The 27,853-nt window shown below is 44.3% G+C and overlaps 1 protein-coding gene across 3 annotated transcripts; it reads left to right on the top strand.

Moving 5' to 3' along the window:
• Nucleotides 1-60: 60 nt before the first annotated feature.
• LOC308125128 (MAGUK p55 subfamily member 3-like) lies at nucleotides 61-27,853 on the top strand. Of its 3 annotated transcripts, XM_080488648.1 has the most exons (20): nucleotides 61-257; nucleotides 11,631-11,694; nucleotides 11,815-11,933; nucleotides 13,656-13,733; nucleotides 14,813-14,893; nucleotides 14,986-15,123; nucleotides 15,229-15,310; nucleotides 16,138-16,223; nucleotides 16,785-16,859; nucleotides 17,648-17,844; nucleotides 18,645-18,709; nucleotides 19,586-19,606; nucleotides 20,780-20,821; nucleotides 22,847-22,912; nucleotides 23,489-23,644; nucleotides 23,788-23,868; nucleotides 24,901-24,994; nucleotides 25,084-25,192; nucleotides 25,424-25,552; nucleotides 26,924-27,853. In XM_080488648.1, exons 2-20 carry the CDS (start codon nucleotides 11,658-11,660, stop codon nucleotides 27,101-27,103), a joined length of 1,836 nt encoding a protein of 611 aa, XP_080344774.1. In that variant the 5' UTR covers nucleotides 61-257; nucleotides 11,631-11,657; the 3' UTR covers nucleotides 27,104-27,853. The 3 variants fall into 3 exon arrangements, with proteins under 3 accessions (XP_080344774.1, XP_080344776.1, XP_080344775.1); XM_080488649.1 differs by lacking the exon at nucleotides 20,780-20,821 and having other exon boundaries at nucleotides 91-257; XM_080488650.1 differs by lacking the exons at nucleotides 20,780-20,821; nucleotides 22,847-22,912.

Below are 27,853 nucleotides of genomic sequence, written 5' to 3'. Positions count from 1 at the left end.
GAGAGAGAGAGAGAGAGAGAGAGAAGGAGAGAAGGAGAGAGAGGCGGGAGGTAGACCCTCAGTGGCAGCCGGTTTGTGAGAGCAGCAGCCAGAGGAGGAGGAGGAGGAGGAGGAGGAGGAGGAGGAAGCAGAGCGAGAGAAACAGTGTGGCTGCAGTCAGGAGGGACACAAACACAGATAGAGAGAGAGGGAGCGAGAGAGAGAGAGAAAGGGAGAGACAGAGAGAGAGGGGAGGAGATACCGAGAGTGAAAGGAAGGTAAGAAGGCGTCTGTTTTCTCTCCACCATCTCATCCGCTCGGTTCTGTCTGCATCATCAGCTGTATGTTCTCTCTCTTCTTCCTCCCTCCGTAACGCCGGCTGACGGCAGAGCGGAGCGGCGTAGCACTGCAGAGCAGAGTGATGCAGGGAGGGATGGAGGAGGGAGGAAGAGGAGAGGAGGGGGTGCGGTGGAGGAGGGATGGAGGGGGAGCGTGATGCTTTACAGACATGAAGATGTAAGAATAGAGCGAGCTGGGATGGACGAGGATGGGGAAGCAGCTGGATGGATGGAGAGGTGATGGTGGCGGTGGTGGTGATGGTGACTGTGGGGTGGGGGTGGAGGTTTTGGGGGGGGTTACAGTCAGAGTGTCAGCATGAGGAGTTTCCCTCCATGTTGGAGGTGATTTAAGTTTGTGCCTGGCCACACCCTCCTCAGAGATGAGATCAGGGTTTTTCCGTCTGAGGATGCTCTGATGGTGTGTGTGTGTGTGTGTGTGTGTGTGTGTGTGTGTGTGTGTGTGTGTGTGTGTGTGTGTGTGTGTGTGTGTGTGTGTGTGTGTGTGTGTGTGTGTGTGTTGTGTGTGTGTGTGTAGCGTCTTGGATCTCAGCCAAACATGCTTAACGTTGCCTCCCATTACTGTCAGGGCAGTGGATTAGCCTCATGTGATCGGTGCTCCTTCTCGCGGCGGTCGGGAGACGAGCCAAAGCGCTCAATCGTGCACCAATCGAGATGCTGACGCTGTCAGCCGAGTGTGTGATCACAGAAATACCATCCACCAGTGTGTGTGTTTATGTGTGTGTGTGCGTGTGTGTGCACATGTGTTGCACCTATCCAGCCTTCGTCTTCTCCATGCTCTGGAGGCTGATCCGGACATGTGATGCTCCACCATATTGTTCCAGCAGGGAGCTGTTTGGTCCTGGAGACGAGCAGGACCGACCCACAACAGCTTGAGGCGGCGTTTGTTGTTGTAATGTTGTGATTCCAAGGCATTCGTACACAATAGCAGAGAACACATGATCATTAGGAGCCGCTATGTTGCGGAGGTCTCTCTCTCGCTCTCTCTAACGCGGAACAACAGGCGCTCCAGATGGAGCGTCCCGTGTTGTGTTGTACATGGATTCACCGAGTGCGGCAGCACATGGTTTGGTCCATTCATCTCGGAGCGCTGGAGCAGATCCTGGCCGACCACGAGCGAAGGCAGAGTAGAAACTGGACGACTCCACTGTCCATCACATTACAAACACACACGAGGAATTTGTCGGAGGAAAGCCGGACTCGAACTGGAGACCCTGTTACTATGAGGCAATCACGCGAACCACAGTTCATGATAATACAATATTCTGTGTAGTTTGCAACTGACGTAACTGTTTAAAATTTAAGGAATTATCAAATGTTTAAAATGTTAAAACTTAATATTTTTTGTAATTTAAATTTGTCTGTTTCATATCTAGAATTAATCAAGTTAAAATGTATATTACAATGAAATAATTGAAATAATTAAAAAAAATTTTACTCTTTCTTTTCATTCTTTCTTTCTTACTTTCTTTATTTGATAGAAAAATAATAGCAACTTTAATAATAATAAATAGAAATATTTATATGACACCCTTCATATTTTAAATCCAGCACACAATTTCTTTTAAAAAGGGGAATAAAATGAAAACTAAATTACTGAATTGCTTCTCACTGCTGTGTTGGGTCATCCAGGTCTGCTCACACTGGTGTTGATCAGTGGTTCTCATCTGGTCTGGTTCAGTAACCACAGTCACTCAGCAACTCAATCAAGATAAACTGAATTAAAACAGGATGTAGTTTGAATTTTTGTCAGTCGAATAGTTCTACAGTTTTAAAAAAATAAAACTATATGGATGTAGGTAATGGTCCTTCTCTCCTGTATTTATCCACGAGTGGAGACAAACCGTCTTATTTTGGTTGCCACATGTCTTATTCATGTCAGGATCCCCGCATTCATGCAGTTTTAATGTCTGAAGTTTACCAGGATGTGGTTGTACGATCTGACCAGCTGACCTCGGATATTCTTTTTCTTTTCTTTCTCCTCCCGACGCCCCATCATGTTTGTGCGATCTGCAGCTGAGCTCTTAACTAGATTTGAAGTGGAAAATGTCTTTTTTCTTTTCGCTGCCGGAGACTATTTGTGGATGGGTGATGCCGGGCGCTCGTAGTAGCGACGAGCTAACGGGATCTCGGTTCCCCTCTCAGACGCCAGAAATCTGGAGCCTCCTCTTCTTCTGTGAGAGCGAATTCCTCCAGTTTGTTTACATGACGGCGATGTTTCAAGCTGTACGTTAAAGCAGAGGCAAATATAATGCAGCGGTTGTTACCGGAGCTAAAACAATGAACAAGTCGTAGATTTTCTTTCAAGCTGTCTTACCTTGTTTTTATATATTTCTCAGGAGTTTAGTGAAATCGAAAGCTTATGCTAACGCAGCCCATGAGCAATAAGAAGGCGGAAAAATGCAACTTCAACTGTTTTCACCTGCACCAAAAGTATAGGAACTAGCGTGCTGACGTCTCACCAGTAGCGTGCGGTGGTGTTTTCAGTCAGGGCCAGCAGTAACAAAGTCGTAATTCAATGGTGGCGGCCGCCACGACTGTATGGGAAACGCCACTTTACAATCATAAACAGCACCAAATGCCAACAGCAACGCCAATCTAACCCATCGCTTGTAGATGAAATCCATCCTGCGATCCTTTTTGATGAACGGCTCTGTGAGGCTGCTAAAACCACTGCACTGGTTGTGTTGGTAGTTTCCCGCTTTGGTCTTCCTCTACTCACAACTTCCATTTTTTTTTCTGCAAACTGGCGCCTTGAAAAAGGATCCCGAAGCAGGTCCTCTATCATATCACCCGGTCTTGTTGTTAAATTCGCCGCCATCACCTCCAGAATAGCAGAGAATAACAGTGCGTCACAACGCACCTGCTCATGGGCCAATCAGTGAAGCTCATTTCAATGACGACACCAATTTCAATTTCAATTCCGTCAATAACACATCAAAATTTGATTGGCTGATGATACTGTCACTCAACATTTTAACCCAATCGCGGTGTCAATGGAATTCCTGCTGGCCCCAGCAGAGGAAAGGAGCTGTGATGCGTTTAGAGGACATAGGAGATTTGAGCGCCACAAAATATAACCATTCATTTTCTGGATAAAGTTGCATACTGAACAAGCAGCCTAATTGATTGCGGACACAGATTTCGGGATCACGTTTTAATTATATAAAAAAAAAATTAAAAAATCATGTTTGGCCCCCTGATTGCACACCACAGCGTTTCACTAATTGTAACCGATAACAGGGAAGATGCTCTAAAATCTGCATGTCAGCACTTCTTGAAATTATACACACGCTGACGAGCAAATGACAACAAGACGAACACAGTAATTAGCAGCAATGCTAATTAAAAGCTGCTAATGCATTGCAGGCGTGGTAAAAATAAAGCTACTTTAAATGGTATTTTCATTTGCTGATTGTGGAATAATAAAGCTAATGCTAAAGCTAACAGGAGGAACTGTGAGAGAGACAGCAGCTTTATACAAACAAACAAATAAACTAATAGTTGGTTGTCGAGCTGTTACTGTTGAAGGTCACAACATTAAAACAAAGTAAAGGTAACGTCAAGCGCTTCTGTTTGAATTCAAAATTGTGAGTTATGTCCTTAAAGACCCACGAAAAAAGTCTCAAATCTGACAGATTACTTCTCGTGCGCAACAAAACCCATCAAATTTAGAAAAAAAAAAAAAAAAGCTTTTCAAAAGTCACACTGTACAATCTGTTGTACGCAATAATACAATCTAGATTAGTAAAATGTGATCAGAATAACCTATGTGAGGGAGAACACCAATATATTCTTTGTTCGATTAAGTTCATTATGCCTTTTTTATCAGAGCTTCAACCAGCAAGAACATTTTTGTTTAGCCTTTCTTTACCAAGGTAACTTCTTAAGAACACATTACTATGACAAAAAAGTAAAAAACAAAAACAAGAGAACTTTGCATTTTACAGTATTTTGAAAAGAATCTGTGACGCACATCTCAAACAGAAGACAATGAGCGTAACTAACGCTTAATGGGCAATAATTCGGCACAAATATAAACTGCCGTCTCAACCTTGTCTCAGTTTGCAGATCACATGTCTTTTTTGTGTTCAGTGGCACACGTGACGCAAAACAACTATTGGCTGCTACTTCTGCTGTTCTGGTAGAATACAGCCTTGTGTGGCTCATTACTGCCACACTGTGGAAGGTGCTGGAACAGATTGGGTGAAAAAAAAAAAATAGATAAAAAGTCTGGTTGTGGTAGAATTTTTTTTATAAATTATTATCCAAGGAAACGGTGACTAAATTAGTTGACAACTATTTTAATAATCAATCAGATTGATCACATGGTTCAGTTGTTGTTTCAGCCTTACCTTAGCTTGTTCATAAGTATTTTCCCTTCATCTTTTCAAACAAGTAAGTTTTTAACATGTTTGACATGTTGCGTGCGTGTTTCATCAGAAATGTAAAAAATTTTTTTCTTTGTTTTAGTAACATAAAAATAAGAGTGAGTCCCCGCCCATGATGTCCCCCACCTTGTGGACTCATCCTGATGATGTCATCAGGGAGACGTCGCGAACGAAAAAGGGTTTTGATCAATTTTAATAGCTGCCATTTCCCAGCGCATGAAGCTGTACTTCAATTATTCAGTAAACACATAATTTCACTCGGTCTAATTAATCTTTCAACTAAAGCTGGTTTAGACATCGTTAGCGGCGGTAAAAACAGAGGCGCCGCTGATGACGCTGCTGCTGGAGAAATTGCTCCAATCGGTCATTTAAATGAGATTTGTAAAGTAAGTCAACGTGTTCAAATTTGACCAACTTTGTTTCTTCATAATGGAAGATTTTTACATGAAATGACATACAGACTCATATAAAACTCTTTCTACTCTTTCAGACTTTCAGAACAGGTCGAGATTTCAATTGAAAAACACTTTAATCTGCTCTAATCTGCTTTAAATAACTGGTGCATGAAGTTGTAATTAGCGTTTGCGGTGACCATTTTCCTCCACTGTTGAATGAATCCGCCTTGTCAGACTTCACAGAAAACCGAAGGTAAGTATTTATTCCAGAAAAATTCTTCAAGTGTTGCCAACATAATCAATCACAATATAATCTATTAGATGAAGGTTGCTTTATGTTTTGGCTGGTGGTGCAATTCCATGTTCAGTAAGTTGAAACAATTTCATCCATACAGTATTCCTGATTCTGGAGGCAGTAAGAGCACAAAAAGTCCCTTAAACTACTGAACTGCAAGTTATAAAAGACTAAAACATTCTGAAGCTGCTTCACGAACAGGCATTTGATTTATCTCCATAACATATGAACATTTAAATCACATACAGTTTATCAAAGTTGGTAAATAAATTGAGATTTAAAACTAAACTTTCTCTGTTCAGGGAAGAAACATCAACTTGCAACAACTTATAGTTTTTATAAGAGCAAAGGATGTTTGCTGGTTGATGGTTTGACATTTACTTAAGTATGATTAATTTGTCCTTTCCTACATACATGTTGTGTTTTATTTTATGACAAATGTTAATCACAAGACAGTTTGTCTTCCCTGCTGTTATTTATGAAGAGAATTTAGCAGATGTGGAGGCCAAAGTGAAGGAAATCCAAACAATATTCTTTGAAAATCTCAGCACAGATTAATGTCCTGCTAACACGACAACGTTTCAAGAGATAACTCGTCGTTTTTGCCTTTTTGTATCAGAAAAGTTTCGCTTTTACACGGCAATGTTTTGAAAACGTTTACAGAAATGATGTAGTTTTCATGTTGGGCCACGAGTTGGCGCTGTTGGTTGTTTTCGTACTGAAATGGCACACATATTGCGCCAGAGAACAATATGCTAGTCGTGTCACTCTGGAGGCCGCCAGTATTGTTACTGTCCATCTACTCGACTCCCACATGTTCAGAAGAACTACTTACAATGACTGCAGTGCACATGTACAGTAGCAGCGTTTACGAAAAGTTGTATTTCTTCTGTTTCCACAGAGATGGAGCTTTTTAAAAAAAGTTCCATTTTTAGTGGCAAGAAGTGTCTGTAAACAGGGCCGAACAAAGGTAAAAACAGTAATACTCATCAAAGATAATGCTTCTCAAAGTGTATTTCCCAAAATCCAGCCTCGGTCCTGAATCTGAAGGAGTCTTAAAGTCCCTCAGATTCACTGAGAACAGGCTGTTTCCGTGTCTGTACCTTTAAATGGTAATGAGCTGTGTCTGTCCACGCCTACTTCATGACTGTTTGCCGGTTGTGTTTGCAAGGAGATAATATTAGAGGGCAGAGCTCATCTAACTGTGTGAGGGTCAAAGTGAGTATCGACTACCAGCAGGAGTGGTTATTTCCCCACATGATGTCATGAAGGGAAAATCTCTGATTCGCCTGTATGAGCACACGTTTGCTAAAACCTGGAGCAGGAAAGTGAGTGGGATGACAGACTTTCTTCTCTTCTGGGGCCTTATATACAGGCTATGGAGACTCAGATTACTGTTAGAAAACCATTAGAAAATTTATTTGACCTAATATGGGACCTTTAAGGGCCTGTTTTATTAGATCCTGCTTAAAGCTTATGCTAAACTGCACCCTCATGCAAACAGATGGAACTTTCACTCTGTGTAAATTTTGTAGCTGATGAACAAAGACGACCGCAATCGATCTGCTGGAAGCGATATCGTTTCCGTCTTGGTTTGCTTGCGATCGCAATGGCTTGACTGGATGCAGCGCTGAGCCACCACAGGCACAAAATGAAATGCGACACCATAGAAATGGAGGAAATACCGTAAATCTGAATCACATTAAAAAAAGTTTTGCTCATGATTTAACTTCTTTTTACCATATTTGAAGCCAGTTAACAGACATTAAGATGGAAATGAGGAAAACTGTTTTAACCCTTCACGTAGGCCAAGTACCTACAAAAGTAACTAAAGGAAACCATTATGTGTAATCTAGGTATCTAGATATATTTAGGGGAATATAAAACAGACTGAAATTGCCCAGACTTTCCGATTTGAAGCTTAAAAATGTCTCTAAATGGGATATTTGTTTCTATAAGAGGCTGTAAGAGGCTCTCATTCAGTCTCACTGTCAGCTCATATTCCACACAAGCAACACTGATTTCATTGTGTGACACACTGTCATGAACCTGTCATTGTGGAAGAAATCAAGACGTAACCAAATTAGATAAACGGTTAAACGTTGGAGGACGGTGGAGGAAAAACCTGCAGAGTGATGCCTTGACATGGAAGTGTCACCTTGAAAACTATACATTGATATAAAGCACACACGGAGCTCCCTGTGTCAGAGATGAGTTCCATGGCAGTACACTATGGAGAGAATCACATGAAACACTGGAGAGTGAAGATGTTTTTCTCCCGTGTGGAGACTCTGCTACAAAAGCAAAAGAAATGAAGAGAGACGGGCCGCTCCCTCCTTCCTTCCTCGGTAATATCACCTCTCTTCATTATTCATGGGCTCATCGCCGCCTCCCGTCTCAATCCCTGCCGGGGTTAATCATATTCTGATCGTGAACCATCAAAGCGCGCGGATACTTTTTAGAAAAGCTTCAGGAGAAGTGAAAAAGAAGAAGAAGAAGAAGAGGAGGAGGAGGAGGAGGAGGAGGAGGAGGAAGCCTGCAGAGGCAGAAAATATGTGGTGGAGTTCTGCAGTTTAAAGATACTGTATGAGAGACGTGTTGGGAATAGGTAAATGAAGGAATTGTCTGTCAAACGAGCAGGTTGTTGGTTGCATGAATACCTTTAGGAAATAAAACTGAATTGAAGAATTTGAGTTTGTTCCTACTGTGACGCTGTGCTCCTATTTTTCTGCAAAGAAAAGATCCTGCAAAGACACCTGGCCTCTTAAGGTTTGGGTGGGGACATGGGTGGTCGTGCTGTAGATGTCTTTGTGTACACATCCTTTCGTACAGGCCTTTGTCGAAGGGATCCTTATTTCATTTGTCTTCCAAGTTACAGTCTTTGTTATCTTCGCTGGTCGCACATGAGCAATGCTGCTCAACACTGCCCCCAAAGGTCCTCAGTGGTATTACTCAGTTTGCCACGCATCTGTAAACTGCCAAATTTTGCACATAATAAACATATAGGAGCATATTTGCTCCTTTATAGTCAGGCTGTGATTTACATAGTGTGATGAAAGAAGGATTTATCCACTCTCTGGTCGAAACAACCCGACTTTGGCAGGATATTTCTAGATTGCAATGAATGAATGAATGAATTTGTTGCAGAATGTGTCTTTTAGTAAAATAAGTATTAGTTTTAAACCCAATCCAACGAGACGACGAGACAAAGAAAAACCTCTCACCTTCTTCACCACATCTGCACCATCAATCAGGACATTTACACACTCTCTCACCAGTTAACTTGTTTAACGTGGAAGCTGAAGAATAAGTCCTGGTCTAAAATAACACAAAGGTTCCCCACAGCGCCACAGGACGTTAACGTAAGACCCTCCCGTCTTACTAGATGTTTAGATGTTTGACTTCTCTCAGACATTTTGGGCAAAATATTATAACTTCTGTTTTATCTGAGTTCAGAAGCAGAAAATTACAACTCACCCAGGCTCCTATGTCTTTAAAAGCCTCTACAAGCTTCTAGTATAACAAGTTTACCAGTATCATCTCGTTTCATAAATAAATACATTTGTGTATCATCTGCATAGCAATGTTAATGAAGTGTTTCCTGATAATATTTGCATGAGTAATGTGATAAGTACATGTCCTAAGACAGAACTCTGTGGAACTCTATGTTTAACTTTAGTCTTAGCTGAACAGTCATCATTGAACAGTTTAGTGCCGCACCTTTAACCCTGATGATATGTCCTAGTCTCTGTTATAGTATGTACTGATCAATAGTGTCAAATGCAGCACTGAGATCTAACAGGACCAGAACAGAGACCAGTCCTTTGTCCGAGGCCAGGAGAAGATTATTAGTGACTTTGACCAGAGCCGTTTCGGTGCTTTGATGAGCTCTAAAACCTGACTGGAGACTCAAGTAGGTTGTTAGTACATAAATAGTTACATAGCTGACATAAAGCAAATTTCTCTGGGATTTTGAAAATAGAGGCCAGGATGGATATTGGCCTGTAACCTGCTGAAAATACCTGGATCAATGGTGTGGTTTTTTTAAGAAGACAACAGCAACCTTAAAGACTTTTGGTACACAACACGTTATTGAAGATAGGTTGATCTGATCTTGTATTGGTTACTAGAAATGTCTTTAAACAAGGTTAGTCGGGATTGGATCTAATAGACATGTTGTTGGTTTATGAAGCCACGATTAGAGGATAACTCAGAGAGCTCTACAGGACGATGTTCGACAGAACTGAGACTTTTTGTCCGCCTGGCTATAGTGCTGAAGAGAAACCTCGAGTTTCATTTGGGAGACCAATGGGCAGTCCAGCTCGAGCTTCGTTGAATAAACACAAAACATATATATATAGAGTGCGGTCAACTATCGACTAAAAAAATAGTTCTTGATCATTCTTGTGTTTTCACAGACACAGGAATTATCTTCTTTTTTCACAGGATTGATAATCAAGATTACATGCCATAGATTGCCATTATTACTGTAAATACTGTGTGTACCAACGCTCACTCTTCATTGTGTCTCCTGTTTTATGAGTGTGGCACAAGGGAGTCTGTGTTTTTTTTTTCTTATTGATTCAGGTTTCCACTGAGGAAATATGGCAAATATTGAGTAGAGTGACAGAGTTATTGATCGTTCAGGCCTGCAGTAATGGAGCAGTCTGTGCTGCACTCATGCTAAACGTATCTCTCTCACTCTCTCTCTCTCTCTCTCTCTCTCTCTTCCTCTCGCTTTCTCTTTCTGATCCGTGTATGAAAACATGTATGATGATATTGTGCCGTGCTGTCAGATCAGTTAACAGTTCTGCTGACACTCTAAAGTCTATCTCGACAGTAATCAATATGTATTGCGGCATATCATCTGGCAATGGTGTGGGAACCGAAAATAATATTTAGCTGTTTGAATGCCACTAACTGGATGAGCTAAGCGGTGAGATATCTGATGAATGGGATGGGAAGCTGAATAGGGAGGCAGCCAAACTTCATGAATATGAATACATAATGAATAGATAGACACTTTTAGTAAATCTACAACAACAACAAAGCCCAACTGTTAATGGACAAACGTCAGGCTGCAGTAGGCCCAGTAGAGGAATCATCACTGGGTATAGCTGAGGTTTAATAGTGCTGAGGCAAGCTACCTTAGTTTAGAGGAAGCTTTGAAAAGAGTTTATCTGCCACCCATCCATCCATCATCTTAATTTTCTTATAATTTCTAGGGACAAAAATCTAAACTCACTGTACCCCCTTGTGGTACGAGGTGATATTACAATAAACAGGGGTTTAGGTAGCAGGGTAGTAAACATTCTGATAAAACTATACTAAAATCGCTGTACCCTGTTTAAAACGAGTAGCAGACAACAATAAGAGCCACAACTGAACATTGGATGGCGAGTTTGCCGTCAGATGAGAAATCACTCCAGTAAATAAAGCTCGCTAACTAACTGCTAGCCCTTTGGCGGATTTAGACAGCTAAAGAAACAAACTCAACTCATTTGAGTAAATAAAGAGAAAATATGGGGATAGGACAGCACATTTCACTGGATCTTGGACGAGGACGCCTCGCAAAACCTGGCACGCCAATGATTTTCAAGATGTTCAGATATCAAAAGATAGTCTACTGATTGTCGAATTTTTCAAAATGTAGGCGTTCTTCTTTGCACCAAAGAGCACGACACTCTTGCATTATACTGTATCGTAAACATGGTGTAGGCTTAGCTTCTGTTCAGTTTTTCTCTACTTTCGGCAGCTGCGATATTTATGGCACAGCGTTTGTTTCCTACGGGTTTGTATCCCACTCTGCTGCTCTCTCACACACCGACTCAAAACCTCGGAAGCCCTGGTGAGAGTTGGGGTGATTAATAGTACCGGCAGTGACTGTTTATCTTAGTAGTGCTGCTCTATAACCCGGGCAGACTCACACACCTACACGCTCGCAGACGAGGCCGAATGGAAATTGCGGCCCGGATTTATTGCATGAAGCTGACAAGATGATGCACGGCTGTAATTACCGAACATGAGCCTGTGGGTGCTTTTACACCAGGCCTGCATGTTCACACACCAAACACACCATTACCTTCCTTTTTCATCTCAGTTTGCAAGTCGGAATGTTTTTATTTACTCCTCCGAGGCGGTTAAATCAAGCAGAAAGATGCTTGAAATATGCCGAAGTGCTAATGATAGTTTTCCTCAATCTCGCCCCTCGCAGGTTTCCCCCTCCTCACCTCACTGACCCATGAAAGAAGCCATGCCGGTGCTCACAGCAGGAGCGGGTAAGACAAGCTGCCACAGACGCTCTCCACGCAAACCCGTCCATACTGCTGGAGGCCAGCCGGGCTCCATCTGTTCGCGTTAACGTACCTGATGGCATTTCTCGCCGCTGTCGTCCGCAGGGCTCCACGAAACTCTGGCCCTGCTGACCTCTCAGCTGCGGCCCGATGCAAACCACAAAGAGGACATGGTGTTCCTCAAAGACGTCTTCAGCGAGAGGAGTCTGGGATATCTCATGAAGGTGAGCGGCTCTCATCGGTCAAATGAAGGAATCCCCGTCCCGAACTGTTACCGGCGGGAATGGAATTCGCTTTTTGTTATTGAGCGGACACATGTGGAACGCTAATTTACTAACAGGACACAGACTCATCAAGTTATGTGAGTGTGTGTTCCAGATATGAGCTAAATACTGAGGAGTTTATCCTAATGGAGCAGAGGTCTGCAACCTTTTTGACCATCAGAGCCATTTTCATGATTTTCTACTTAATAAAATTTGTCTGCAGCTGCAAAACGAAATGAGGAAATAAAGAAAAGAAAAAATAAACAAAAGAAAGGAAAAAAATCCTGGATATACAAAAACTGATGTATTCATGAAGTGTCACAAGTAAAATTTTGATGTATTTTATTACATTTGTAGCTTTTATGGCCATTTTAAAGAGTTTTTTTTTTCATGGATTCCTCCCCTTTAGCCATTTTATATAGCTTAGTTATTTTAGCCTCTTGAGCTATTATTTTATCTCATTTTATTTTGATTCGATTTGATTTTACTCTTGTTGATATAGTGTATATTTTTTTACTCTTGTTCTCTTTCAATTGTTTTCTTTCTCATTTTACCGTCTGTTTTTACTGGAAAGCACTTTGGTCTGGTCACCTTGAGTGTTGTAAAGGCCTTTCTAAATAAATGTTGATTAATTGATTATAGCTGCTCTGTGTTTCCTAATGGTAAGAGCAGTTTTATAACTTTTGTTAAAACATTTTTCTCTTCTTTTCCACCCAAAAAAAAGATATACTACCAATTTTTGTCATTTTAGTTTGACCATTTTTCCAGGTCTTTGGAGATATTTTAATTATCTTAGTTTGTTTTAGCTGTTTTACCTTATTTACCAGTTTTTAGCCTGGTAAATAGACATTTGAAATGTTTATTTACATGACATCTTCTAAAAGCCTCAGCGAGCCACTACAGAGGAGCTGAAGAGCCACAGGTTGCAGATCATGTAATAGACTGATTTACGATGTAAATTAAACATCTGAAAAGTATTTTGTTATTTATTATACCGTGTTCTAAAAGGAGGTTCAAACCGAGTCACCAGAAGCAATGGTGCTGTTATGACTTATAGTTGTGCCCTTTGTGACCGAGCTTCTCTCATTTCTTTTCCTCCAATACATTTCCTAACTTGACTAAACGTATTACCTTTGTGCACCAACAAATCCAACTTGACAATATTATACCTGTGTGGAAAGCGGAAAGGTCTTGCAGGAGGTCGTCCTTCTGTAAACACCCCAATGCACCCAAAACGCATATTTTAAAACTCCTGACGTTAGTTTTAGTTCATCACTTGCAAAACCCATGCAAAGTGAAAGCACAATGTATTTGCATGAATGTACAGCTTAGCGCACTTCATGCAGGATCTTAGTAAATCATTCTCGGACTATTTGAATAAACCCATTGTAGGACGCATTTTACATTCTCGAGCAGACCTGAGAAACTGTCTGTTGGTTGTAGTTTGAACATTCCTGCTGTTGGATGTTGGTGGGTGACAATGTGTGTGAATGAAACCAATTTGAAAATCTACTCTAAGAGATTTTGTCATCCTCAATGACACAGACCCTCCTCAAACAGCACACATTTGGTTAATGCTATAAAATTCCCACTGAGGGCCTAATCCTGCGGTGAGGCGTGTCAAATCACATACAAATACATTGTGTTTTCAACTGAAACTTTCTCCTCTCGTGTTTTTCACAGATTCATGAAAAACTGAGACAGTATGAACGACAGAGTCCAACACCCGTCCTGCACAGCGCCTCTTCTCTGGCTGAGGATGTAAGTTAAACACACACAGACACACACGCTGTGTTTACTGACGGCCTTTAGTACAAAGTTACAATTAGTAACATGAGTTATACATATTTAAATAAAGTCAAGGTGATGCTGTCTTTGTCATTTTAGTCCTAAAGTGCTGTCACACCAGGATAGTCCAGGGTCTCGGTTCGATTGGGACGGGAATGCTGAAAATGTTCACACCTTCATTTGGTTTGGTTTCACACAGCACTATTGAGAGCAGACCAAACCGCCTGGACAGCTGCTCATTTGGGTTTTGAACACTGAAGAAAAAAGCATGACGAAGTAGAAATACCGGCTTGTTCACAACAAAAACAATGGAGCAACAGCATGTTTGTGCAGGACTGGAGTTTCTAAGTGTTTTTTCACAAGAAGCTGACCAGTATGAGGAGCAGGCGAGTCTTGGTCCGGACCAGAGTCCGAGGGAGCTTTCACACCTACTAAAGGAACCAAACACTGCTGGTGTGAAAGCGTCCTCAGTCCTCAGTCTGGCAGGCCAGTTTTGGCCCATGGACCTTATGTTGACATCTTCCTAGGAACATTACCTCATTCACTCCTGAACCGACGGAAACTTTCTGATCTTTTTACCCTAAATTTAGCCATACTCCACCCTTAGCTTATTTAAATGTTGAAAAATTGTACTTTCTTTCCCTTCTGAAGAGTTTTGAACTCTCAAAGAGGGAAGCTACTGTGAGTGTGTGAAGACAATTCACTGCCACACACAGACACACAGAATAAATTACTTTCCACTCGGGCGCAGCGGTCAGTCTCTGTGAGTTAGCGCCGACAGCGAAGCAATGCAGGTATCAAAAGTGAATTTTTAATGCTCTCAAAGTGCAGACTCATCCCGCCACTCATCTAATGAAGCTCCACATCCTGCTGCTCCCACCCACCTCCCACCAGTTATCAGCTGGAGGGTGTGGAAGGGTGGGGGGTGGGGGGGGGGGGGGGACTGCTGACCTTCGCTGCTTGTTACTTATCTTCCTCGGCGTACGTGTCCTTGCGTTTTATCTGCGATTATTCTGCGGGAGGCTGAGGGACTGTGTGCTGTTGTGTTTCAGGTGGCCGAGGAGCTGCAGAGTGGCCCCATGAGCACGGAGGAGAAGGAGCTGCTGCACCTGCTGACGTCTCCACACCTGAAGGTAAGCCGTCAGCTGCTGCACCGGAGTCCACAAGCATGAACCCCCCCCCGTGCTTCCCATCTCCTCACCGAGTCCGTTCTGCCTCCCATCAGGCCGTTCTCTCGGTGCACGACACCGTGGCCCAGAAGAACTTTGACCCCGTGCTGCCGCCGCTGCCCGACGACTTCGAGGACGAGCTGGAGGAGGAGTCGGTGAAGATCGTCCGTCTGGTGAAGAACAAGGAGCCTCTGGTGAGCTGGGAGCTGCGGGGAGAGGCGGATGATCGAGGAGGGATTATGGAAGCGAGACCTTTGCTCTCTTCTGTTAATGATCGCGTCCATTTGTCTGCACTCCAGGGAGCCACCATCAGGCGCGACGAAGCCACTGGTGCAGTGATCGTAGCACGGATTATGAGGGGAGGTGCAGCAGATCGTAGCGGTACGTTACTCTATAAGGTCTTTCTAATGAGTCTCTAGTCTGAAAGGTGTCTCGCTCTGTCTGGCTCTTTGAGTCAGACCTTATCTTTGGCATTATCTGAAGCTGAAGCCTTCTGCTCATGCCCGTGTAAACAAACATGGCGGCCCCCGTAGTGGTATGACTCGCCATCCCTATAGTTTTTCAGCCCATATCGGTAGTTTTATAGTTGAGACTCCTGATTTGTCATCTGTCCATATGAATTTCGGGTACGATAGCATATCTTCTCCGCACGCATGTCTGTGAGATTTCTCAGCAAAAACAAGCAACAGCGCCATCCCATGGCCCCGGGATACTAACTACATCATTGTCAGTGTGCTGCAGCATAAACGCAACACTCTTTTTTTATCATTCAAGGTGTTGTCACGTGAAATGTTGTCGGCCCTCAGCGCATGTCTGCGGAATGAAAACAACCCGTAATTAAAACAGCATTTTCATTCACAACACAAATGGATTATTTCCTGTTGAACACCCATCAGAGTTTGGAATGATTTCCTTTTAATATGTTACTGTTAAGCTATTTTTGCAGTGATGTTTTTTTTTAACTGATCTGCAAAGACATCTGGAGCGTATCGACCCGCCTCCTCTTTGGTTTCATTGTTGCGGCTCCAGCAAAACAGCTCTTATCAGTGGTTCTCACAACAATCCCATCAGATAGGACAGATAAACCCTAAAGACCCGGGAAGCAGGCCCAAGTCTCTTCCAATGACAGAGTCGCTTCTTCATGCCGTCTCCGCTTCTCCTCCTCCTCCTCCTCCTCCTCCTCCTCCTCCCCCTCCTCTTCCTTGCAGGTTTGGTCCATGTCGGAGATGAACTCAGGGAGGTGAACGGAGTCTCTGTCATCCACAAGAGGCCTGATGAGATCAGTCAGCTGCTGGTAAGACAGACAAAACTCCTGCTGCTGTGCAGAAATACAGCCGTACTCATGTAATCTGAGCAACGCAGAAGCTGAGGAGGGTTTCTGTCGACGAGGCACTGCACTTTTTTCCACCTCTTAGACAACGATTTTTTTCTTCATTTGAAGGACATCATTTAGGTTTCTAACTCAATTTTCTGAATAAAAAGGTCAGAATATAAAATGCTAAATTGTTGTCATTGTTGAGCTGCAGTAGAAAGTAAACAACACAATCAACACGCCAAACGTTTTTTCATTTCAATATGTTGACATACATATAACAACAATAATACCCGATACTCTGAATTCTATAAAATCCGGTCGTGGTTTCTTATCAAATGCATTTTCAACCACAGACAAATGAGAATCGTTGCAAATATCTTAAAGGTACACATGCAGAGATCAGCTCAGACCCACGAGGTTGAAAGTAAAGTCCACATCAGAGCGTGCGGTCGATGAAAACTCAACCTGTGTTTGTCTTTCATTTTAAGCTGCACTCATCTTCCTCTCTCCTTTATTTCACCGTGTCTGTTTGCGATGCAGTCCCAGTCCCAAGGCTCCATCACTCTGAAGATAATCCCTGCCATTAAAGAGGAGGACCGCCTGAAGGAGAGCAAGGTAGGAGGAAGCAGCTCAGAGGAAACATCTACTCGGGGTTTACGTGAAGTTTGAGAAGGAGCGCAGTGGAAGCCGATCCCATCCTCAGCTGGCTCCCCGTGGCTTTTGTTGATTTTATGATGAGACATTTTCAATTTCACCCCGCTCGACAAATTCAGATACATTTTCTTTAAAGCTTCGATATGTGTCACAGCTTCTTCCACCAACTCCATGGTGCCACATTACATTTTGGGAATTTCTCTCTTTTAAATAATCAATTTGAGAGAAAACTGGTGCAGAGCATCACTATGAGCATCAAAATGACCCTTCATGGTGTTTCCAGTTTGGCATGTAACCTCCTCTGGAGGTAGTTTCTCCAACTTTGATCAGAGAACGGACAGAAATTCATGGATTTTCTGCAGCTGAGCTGGACTCAAGTCATTTTTGGACAGAATGTCAGGTTGTACTTCCTAAACACTCTCAGAGTCACTGTGTGTTTATGATAATTCGAGTTGTTTACTCCGTCAACACTACCTCAGCCAAGCGAGCGAAGCTCAAACATATAAACATATTCAGCATAGTTAGCACGGACCTAGTCCATAATTTTTATTTAAATTCCTGCTCCATGTCGCGGGACGATGCCATTTTTTTAAATAATGCTTTACTCAACTGACTTTAAAGTGAGTGATTTGATCGTTCCAGGATATTAGTCCATGTATTAATACATTCTGTTTTGCCGAGGTTTCTCAGGTCTACAAATCCCATTTTTTAATTCACTGTTTGAGCCAACGTTCCGCCTTTGATTGCAGGTTTACATGAGAGCCTTGTTCGACTACATCCCGTTGGAGGACAAGGCCACGCCCTGTCAAGAGGCGGGACTTCCTTTCAAACGGGGCGACATCCTGCAGGTGGTGACGCAGGACGACCACACGTGGTGGCAGGCGAAGCGAGTGGGAGACAGCAACCTGCGGGCGGGACTCGTCCCCTCCAAACAGTTCCAGGAGAGGTGAGGGGCGAGGCGGCGAAACACCCGTGGTGTAAACTCATCACTCCCGGAGGGCCCCGACCCGCTCATCCGCACGATATTTATTTCACCCAGCCATTTGTAATCTCTTAAATCCACGTTCATGTGTTCCACTTTGAGGGGTCAAATATGATTAGATAGAGCATCAAATCAGCACGGCGAAAAAAAAACCAACACAACATATTGAAAGGCAGCCTTGAATAGGCGCACGCTGGTACTGTAAGTGTCATAATCTGTCAGTAAGATGATCTCAGCAGGCTGGGAGATCCCTGCCAAACACTGCAGCGTCTGTTGGATTAATAACCGCAGCCTGAACACAGACACAAATACAGGTCAGAAACGCCTAAACCCTGTGTGTTTTAAATACGAGCGATCTTTTGGGACACAAACTGTGCACTTCTGCTGAACATTGAGCTCTGTGTTACATTACAGACAAATGAGAGGAGGTCGTCACCGTGACGTGCTCTTGGGTTTGCTCGCCATGAAAGGATTACTGAGCAGGTTTACTGGACACGGGACTCAATGTGAGGCGACTGCTGACATTTCTGCAGACACAATATGGCCAAGCAGGCAAGAAATGTCAAAGAAGTGGTACAATCCAGTCACAGATACAGACCAGCAACCCTTCTGTCTCAGAGTCAGTCCATTGGTTATATGTTGCTCTGCCTCTCATGTCCACGTCTTTGTATTCCCTTCATACTTTTCGCTTTTGCTTTCTTTTCTCTCTTGATGACTCTGCTTTTATCCTGTTTGGCTCTTTGCTCTGCTGCACATTCCTCCAGGCGACTGGCCTACAGGATGAAAATGGGCACGCTCCCGAATCCAAAATCGCCCAGAAAGCCTGCGTGTAAGTGTCTGCTCGGACTTCTCTGCATCACTTCACTACCTGCAGCACACTTCGGTGTACTAATGCACCCAGCCTGTGTCGTTCCAGTACAATAATATCCCTGCTGGATGAACGCAGCATTGCTGATATACACAGACCTGCACTGGCATTTAATTGGCATTCTCACAGCCATTAGTAGCCATCGGCCGGCGTCTAAATGCTGCAGTGTAGACATGTTTTTAAAAGGGATGAGAGGGAGACATGGAGGGCCACGGAGACGGAGGGGAGGGATCATAGATATGAATTAATCCCTTTCATGTTTAGTCCATCTGGCCGGTGAGCACGCCGTGAGCTCGGCTTAAGCAGATCCAGACAGCGCAACAGCAGCCGTCCGTCGAGAGACAAAGCCGCAACAATACATTGCGCTTCTCACTTTCTCGTAGCAAGCTGCAGGGGAGGCGTGCAAACAGCCAGGTGAGTGGATAATGTGAAGCGGTGGCTCTTCGTGGCGCATAAGCCACGGGCGATCCGATTAGGCCTGAGCCATGGGGAGACAACAAGAGCTTAGCAATATGGCAGCTAGCCCTGCTACGCCACGCAGCAGCAGCAAACCTGCGGGAGACTCTTCTGTCTCGGCCTCCCTCCACAATCCAGCTCTCTCTCCTTTTTTTTTTTTTTTAAAAATCCTCCAAAATCCCAGCAGGAGCCCTTAAATGTGGGTCCCCCTCCTCGTCTCTCAGTGACGTCAGCTCAGTGACGCCATCTTTATTTTTAGAGTCTCCAAAGCCTCCAGCTCCGCTGTCATCGATGTCCACAGATGCAAAATCACACGTCCCTTATTGTTCTTAAGAATAACGCTCCACTCTCTGATTTCCCCCTTGCTGCATACTGTGTCAGTCGACCAAGGATGTGATAAAGGTGGGTAAACACACACACACACACACACACACACACACACACACACACACACACACACACACACACACACACACACACACACACACACACACACACACACACACACACACACACACACACACACACACACCCAGCAGCAATAAACTTGTGAAAACATCCAAACACACAGAACACACAAAGAAAAGAAAAGGAGACGACGAGGCCTGAAAGACTGTGTGTGTGTGTGTGTGTGTGTGTGTGTGTGTGTGTGTGTGTGTGTGTGTGTGTGTGTGTGTGTGTGTGTGTGTGTGTGTGTGTGTGTGTGTGTGTGTGTGTGTGTGTGTGTGTGTGTGTGTGTGTGTGTGCGTGCACGTATGAGTGTGTGACAAAGGGGTGCATGTTTGAGGAGAGTGTGCGAACATGTGAGGGTGTTGTGTGCATGGTTACAGCAAAGTGAAGCATGTGTGCGGAGAGCGTGCATGTGGACTAGTGGGGTGTGCTTTTGGGATTTCTCCTGCTGGCAGCTTAATTCCTCCCCTCCTGCTGTTAGTGTACCAGACCAGAATAGAGATCCTTTGTGCGGCTTGACTGTGTGTGTGCGTGTGTGTGTGTGTGTGTGTGTGTGTGTGTGTGTGTGTGTGTGTGTGTGTGTGTGTGTGTGTGTGTGTGTGTGTGTGTGTGTGTGTGTGTGTGTGTGTGTGTGTGTGTGTGTGTGTGTGTTGTAGCAGGTAACATGCAGACACAGAAACATCCCTGCAGAGATAACAGCAGCTCCTCTTCCTGTCCAGCTTTGTTTTGCCATGTCCTCTTTGTTTTCTCCACTCGTCTGTTTTTTCCTGACACGTTTTCGTGGTTTTGGAGTTCAGAGAAAGGTTTGTACCTGAGCCGTGCGTCTCTGCAGAGGCCGTGCGTGTTTATACATGCGTGGTTTCCAGAGGCTCGGTTTTCACAGCTGGACTGGCGTACGACGATGGAGCCTCGTCTTCTCTCCACTCCTTCCTTCTCAGATCTCTCTATGTAGACTCTGTTAGTGGCTGCCGCCTCCTTCATTATCTCTCGGCTGCTCGTCCTGCTCGTCCGGCCCTCTCTTTAACTCCTCCGCCTACCCCCCCCACCCCCTCCTTTATTCCTCAACTCTTCCAGGTCGCTCACCCTGTGCTTACCCCCCTCTTTTCCCTGCTTGCCTCCTTACAGAGGACTGTGACTGTGAGGGCTATTTCAATGGACAGTACATAGGTGAGAGCGTGCACATCTTTCTCCACCTCCTTCTCCCTCTCTGCTCTTTGCCTGTCGCAGCCTGGCTGTGCACTGCTTCCCTCGGTGCTTTGGGCTGGGTGTCGGAATGACTGCTTGTGGGGGTCGACCCACCTGGGGGCCCGGGGGTTAAAGGATAAGAGGAAGGTGGGGGACGGGAAGGTTTCCAAGAGAAAGTCATTCCTCAAAAGTAGATGCCAGAGAAGAGGAAGCCAATAACCTGGATGAGGATGAAGACTCGCATTAAACTACTACGGTGTTGAAGAATTTAATTTAATGATAAAAAAATAAAAAAGGAAGTGATGTAGGGAAATGTGTAGGACGTAGCGTCTGGCACTTCTGCAGGTGCCAGCAACAGCTCTGCCTCTTCAGAGACCGCGCTGCATAATTAGGAGTTAAGACGCATTTCGAGGGGGGTGGGGTGGGTGGGGGGTACAGAGTGTCAGTCATCAAAATACACAGTCCAAACAAACAGATTGTGCAGTCGGCAAAACAGAAAACTGATTTGTTTACGTGTAAATTACTCAGGATGATGATAATTTAACGGGAAGTTCCCAGACTGTGTTTACTTACAGCGTTAAGCTGCATTCACACTATTGGTGTCATTCACGGGCCCGGGCAAGAGCAGGAATTAAATTGTAGCCTAATTAGATTGTCACAAACATTTTTAACACTTACACAAATAAGTTCTGGGATTTTTGCAGATATTCTGCCCTTGGATTTTTCTGTTTCAGCAATATTTGGTGTTTGTTTTTCTTTTTCTTTCTTTACCACAATAAGTTTTTCTCTGAAGAGTTCAGGTTTTAAAAAAAAAAACATGCAATCATGCTTCGAAGTATTATTCTGTGAACATAACATCCACAACAACAGTCCGCTGAGCCAAATCCTGCACAATGCATGTTGGATTAGGAGTTTTTTTTTCCAGCTCAGAATTCCCTATAGCAGCAGCCTCTGTTATGTGCATCAATCCCGATGAATTGCAAGGATACAAACCACACGTTTGGTCCAGGTAGCGTTCAGACTTCCTTAATGAAACTGCACCAGACGACAAGCATACTAAGGCCCTGTCCACACCACAACACCGTTTCATGTCGCTGCAACGTTTTCGGCCGATCAGCCACACGGTTAGCTCTAAAGTTAGCCCACAAAGCAGTTACTGAACTGCTGGAGCTGTACCTTCTGGAATGAGTATCGATTACAAACAACAACGTTAGTTCTCGCGCTAACCTCTAAAAATGTTCGCAGTGGGTTCTAATCCCAGCGAAGGATCCATAGTTCAGACTCTAATAGATGACAAAGCCATTTAGCAGGGGCGAGCGCACCAGCATGAAGATTAACATAATTTATATTACTTGAAATTTATCATTAGAACCCAGATTTTACAATCCAACTCAAGAAACGAGGTTGTTTGAATAAAAATGTTACAATTAGCATTCATATCAGATTAAGTGAGTATATCGGTCCCCTTTAACTGACCTTCCATTACTCACTTTTCTCCAACCAAGCAACCCTCCCACGTTTGAACCCCCACCCGCTCCCCCTCCACCTCATCCTGCCAGCTGCTGGAATGACGATGAGCACGAGGAGCGATGTAAACACAGCCGAGGGCCTCACATTCTGACCGTGACGCAGAAGTACCTGTACAAGCAGTGTGTGTGCATCCTGCTGACCTGCTTGGAGCTGTTAAACCCCACCCCCCACCCCCACCTTACCTTCTCCCTCATCCTTCCACCCTGAGAAGTGTTTGAACGCCTCCTCCTACTCCTCCTCCTCCTTCCTCCCACCTGCCCTGCATCCACCTAACTGCCCCTCTGCTGCTGCTGCTGCCCCCCACCACTCCAAAAAAAGAAAAAAAAAACGAACCCCAGCATCCTCCCCGCCACCACCCCCATGAGGGCCCCCCGCTGCGTTGGACGCATTGCACACTCGACTAGGCACGTTTGTTGCTCGTTCACCCTGTGTGGCGGTGTGAGGCTGGGGTGTGTGATGCTCTAACGCCAGTTATAGTCTCTCCTAAGTGTAAAGCGGTGGCGCCCTCCTGTGGCCAGGTGTTTTCCTGGGAATTTTATTCAGGTACAGTGCCCGGTTTATTCCTGCAGGTACACACCACTGACAGGGGGAGGGGGAAGGGAGGGTAGGGGAGGGGATGGGGGTGGGGTGGGGACACAGACAGCCCTGGTCCTGGGAGAGCCCTGTGTGTAGCTTTGTGGACGTGGCGTCTCCCAGGGCCAGGCTGTCCTGTCTGTCCCGAATCAGCCTTGTGGAAAGCAGCATGCATCAAATTGATGAACTCATCTGGGATCAGTCGAATATGTTCCTACTGCAAAAGTCCTCAGACTTGCTCAGATTAGAGATTGTGCTTCGTTCTTTATCTGTACAGGTTTTAATCTGCATGTGGTTCAAAGTGTAGTTGAAGCATGACTTCTAATTGGCTCAGAGTTGTGCAAATATGACATTTTTCTTCAGGTTTCTTTAATGCATGTTAATCAGTGGGTTGGTCTTGAATCTATCCAGAACATGCCTGCTCACTGCATTTATCTAATATTTGTGTCATCTCTGATTTGTGTCCGGATTGTAATGTACACTGCATTTAACCAAAGACCTGTCTCTGTGTTGTGTCCCCTTTTCTTTGGACTCTCTGGCCTGTAGCCGGTCTGCGGAGGAGTTTCCGGCTGAGTCGTAAAGACAGACAGGGATCTTCAGGAGAGGGCTCTGATCCTGGGGACCCCGATTTCCTCACCTATGAGGAGGTGACCCGCTATCAGCAGAGGTCAAACGAGAGGCCTCGGCTGGTGGTCCTGATTGGTGAGGCTGACACCCTGAGCAGCACAAAAACTCTCATGGAATGACAGTGACATCTAGTGGATTTAAGTATGTATTACAACAGTTTTAACCTCTTTTTTTCCCCCCCTCTCTTTTGCCTTAAACGCCCTGTGGACATCCCAAAGGTTCTCTCGGGGCACGAATCAATGAACTCAAACAGCGCGTGATTGCTGAAAACCCACATCGATATGCAGTAGCTGTACCACGTGAGTCACTTTTTAAAGATTTTTCCAAACATTAACTACTCATACTCGGAGCAGTGGAGGACCTGGCAACTTTCCCATAGTGGGATCCCTACCTACAAACGTCCAAACACAAGCTCTCCAGCAAATGTTTTCCCATTGCTTTAGTGCAAAGAAATACAAGCACATTCAGGTTTAATTGAATATTGTTCTACAAAATCTGTAAAAGTTGAAATTTACAATAAAAAGGAGGAAAATTTAAATGTTGTGCCATTTTCAGTGATTCCTCCTGGTGCAACATACCATATCTTTTCTTAAATTATCTTGCATCAAGTGACATGGTGGTGAACCCTCTCTGCAACAAGCTTCCTTCAGCTAAAGTCTAAAGGTTGTGCTGCTTGTATATAAACCAGAAACAGCAGCTTCCTCTATCAGAAGGTAAAATTAAAGTTAAAGGGGTCAATATTATCCAGCTTTTCAACACTTTCACATGGGTCTCGTTAGTTCATAAACCTTTTATTCAAAGTTTATTGCCTCAAATCCAGCTTTTCCTTGATTTTCCTCCATTTGAATCTTGGATCACAGGAGCTGCATTCAGAATCTGCTGTGTCTGTGTGAGCGGGACTGGCCCCGCCCACACATGCCCATCTTGGGAAGAAGAGGAAGTACTGCCTCTGGTGGTGCCATGTGCCAGAGCAGAGCTGCCTAATTGTGGGAGGGTCAAAGGGAGGGCCTACCTTGATTGGGATTGGCTAAACCTCTGATGACACTTTATGGGGTTTGATTTCTGATTGGCTCGTTGGAGTATATGCTTTAAAAATCGAAACAAGCAAGGGAGAGAGAGGACAGATTTTCTTCCCCTTCTGGGGCATCGTTCCATGTTTGGGGATGATTATTACTGTTGGAAAACCATTAGAAAGTGAATTTTGCATAGTAAGACCCCTTTAAGCTTTGCAACAGGTCACATTGGTCACTATAGATTGTTTTTGGCCTACTTGTTTATGTTTGACACCCCTTGGTTACACACACAACCGACCCCCAACCGTGTTCCTCCAGACACTACCAGGCCCAAGAAACCTCACGAGAAGGACGGTGTGGAGTACCACTTTGTCACCAAGCAGCAGTTCGACGCCGACGCTTTGAATAACAAGTGGGTTTCACCTGGCGATGTCCCGCTCGTGTTGACAGTGGAGAATTGTTGTTAAAAGTGAAGGGTTTTTTTTCCCTCTTGTTCTGCAGGTTCATAGAGCACGGGGAGTACAAGGAGAATCAATACGGCACCAGTATAGAGGCCATCCGCTCTGTGCAGGCCAAGAACAAGATGTGTATAGTCGATGTGCAGCCAGAGGTAAGATTGTGGTTAATGTCCATCCAGAGACATCTTAAAGAATTATTATCGTGCCGTGGTGAGTTATGTAGTCTGCAGGCAGCATCATTTTACTGAGTGGCTGAGTGGCTGATGGTGGGCGGTCCCGTCCGCTCGCCTGAGCAGAGGGTCTGCAATATCGACTGGGACATTTCCCGTCGCCGTCCTGACCTTTGTTTTCCTCCCTCGCATGTGAATCCTCCACCACAACAGGCCCTCAGGAGGCTGCGGACGGCAGAGTTTAAGCCGTACGTCGTGTTTGTCAAGCCCAGAGTTCCCGAGAGCAGACGGCGCCGCAGCGCCGCCACCTCGCCAGGAGGGGGGGAGCACGGCCGCATTACAGTGAGTCCAGTTTGAACGTCGTCAGCATAAGTTTCAAAGCTCTCCGAATGTAAAAGACCTTTTTGACCTTGACATGCGAGCACCTTCATGTCTTCTTGTTTTCAGCCACTTACCCGTAATATTAATACATCCATCCTTCTATATAACCTGCTTTATTCACGCACATTGTTAGAAAGCTGGAAGAAAAAAACGTGCTATCACAAGACTGTGGTAGGTTCAAAGCAGAGACACACTTGGCACTACTCTACTGTGTCCTCCTTTCACATTGATAGAGTAGCTGGTAAACATCATGATCTGGGATAATGGAATAAGGTCCTATGAGGAGAAGGATTTGGCACAACCTTCCCTTGTTTGTTCTTACTCTCCTTTTATTAATCAGAGGTTATTACAGTCATAAATCTGTGTAACAGCAAAATGAGGCCTCCAATAATATTTTAATGACTTGTTTATCAAGGATACTTTCTTTTTTTCCCCTTTTCTAATCAAATCTAAAAAAAAAGAAATATAGATATATAACCATTCATGAACTGGCAAAGAAGCTTCAAAAACGAATTGCAGACGCAGATGAAAAACTGGGCAGCATGTCATGATGGAACAGCTCTTAATTCTGCCGCATTCTCACATAAAGAGGGTTAATACTTAGAACCTGCTGGCCCTTGAGGTCTTTCTGCAGGAAGTCTGCATGTTCTCTGTGTACCGGGATGGGCTCCTTCCAGGTACTCTGGCTGAATTTAACAACCTAAAGACATGTTTGTTGGGTCAACTGGTGACTCTAGAATAGACACGGGTGGCAGTGATAGTTGGAATAGTCTACAATCCTCTGTGGATGGATGGATGGATGGATGGATGGATGGATGGATGGATGGATGGATGGATGGATGGATGGATTTTTTTGTTTGCAACATACTACTCTATGTGACAATGACAATAAAACGATGGATGGATGGGTGAATGGCACTGTATTGATAAACGACACAAATGCCCTCCCAAGCTCAGTTCCCTGCATTTTAATTAAAACCAAAACTCTTCATCGCTCTGCTTCACTTTGAATTAAAATGATCTCAAATGTGGAGCGCCACATGACATGTCAGCCATGTTGGCTTCATCTTTTTTCACATACAAACATCTTGCTGTAAAAACACCCACATGGACTCTTTTGTCCCTAATTGTCCTCGATGTAAAGAAATCTTATGTTCTAAACAAACTTCTTCTGCAGAAGAAGAATGTAATGCTCCAATGATTTCTTTTTAACCACTTAGTTTCCCAGGTGAAGGTGTGTGACCCTCAGATGAGAATCGCTGATCTCGCTGATCTGATCCCTCCTCTGCTTCAGTTGAGTAACTTCTTCCTCCATCGTGCTCCTTTGCGCAGGATGAAGATCTCCAGGAGATGCGACAGTCGGCCATTCAGATCGACCAGCAGTACGGACACTTAGTGGACCGAGTCCTCATCAAGGAGGACTCGGCCAGTGCTTGCGCCGAACTGCGAGGGATTCTGGAGCGGCTGGAGCGCGAGTCCTTCTGGGTGCCTCTCGGCTGGGTGCGGACCTAAACGTGTCAACTCAACCTCCAAAACCCATCCCCCCCATAATCCCTTCCAGAGGAACTCACCCAAATCCTGCACTGGTCCTTTCCTCATGACCGCAAATCCTTTCCAATAAAAAAGAAAGAAAAAGAAACAGACCTGCTGGCCAGTTTGAGGAGTTTCTGAGTTTCCTCCGCTGGACTAAACCAGAAGCTGCTCAGCCACAAACTGAGGAGCTTCGCCAAGGAAAAGCTCAGTTCTCTACAAACCTTAAACTCACTGCTTTCTCAAGTCGTATTTATTCAGGTCGGTTTGAAGGAACGGACGGAAAGTGCAGGCGATGCTCTCTTTCTGGGAAAACGTCTCGTAGTTCCTGGATGTAGATGTTTCACAACTTTGAATTACAAGAATATCTTCAAGAAGAGTCCAGCAGACTCAAGTTAAAGCTGCTCTCTTTTGGAGGGGTCGCCACAGAAAGCCACAACCAGGATCCAGACAAAAATATTGTGTTCCAGGATCCAGGATCTTAGACCAGTAACTTCAGTTTAAGGGGAGAATTTAAATCAGGACGTAAATGTGATTACTCAGGATGGAAACTCACTGTCATGTCATTGGAGAGCCACTTTAGGGCTCGAGTACTTAAGATATAAAATGCTCATTTCTTTTCTCAAAATGTGTGCTATTATTTTAAATACTGTGTCACACAATGCAGCAAATAGTAGCTTCTATCTAATTCCCAAACCTCTCATTGAAGAATTTCAATTAACTGAAAAATGT

Source organism: Lipophrys pholis, assembly GCF_963383615.2.
Source record: "Lipophrys pholis genome assembly, chromosome: 19".
Classification (NCBI taxonomy): domain Eukaryota; kingdom Metazoa; phylum Chordata; class Actinopteri; order Blenniiformes; family Blenniidae; genus Lipophrys; species Lipophrys pholis.
The sequence above is the reverse complement of the archived record's forward strand: the minus strand, read 5'-3'. Positions and strand labels throughout refer to the sequence as shown.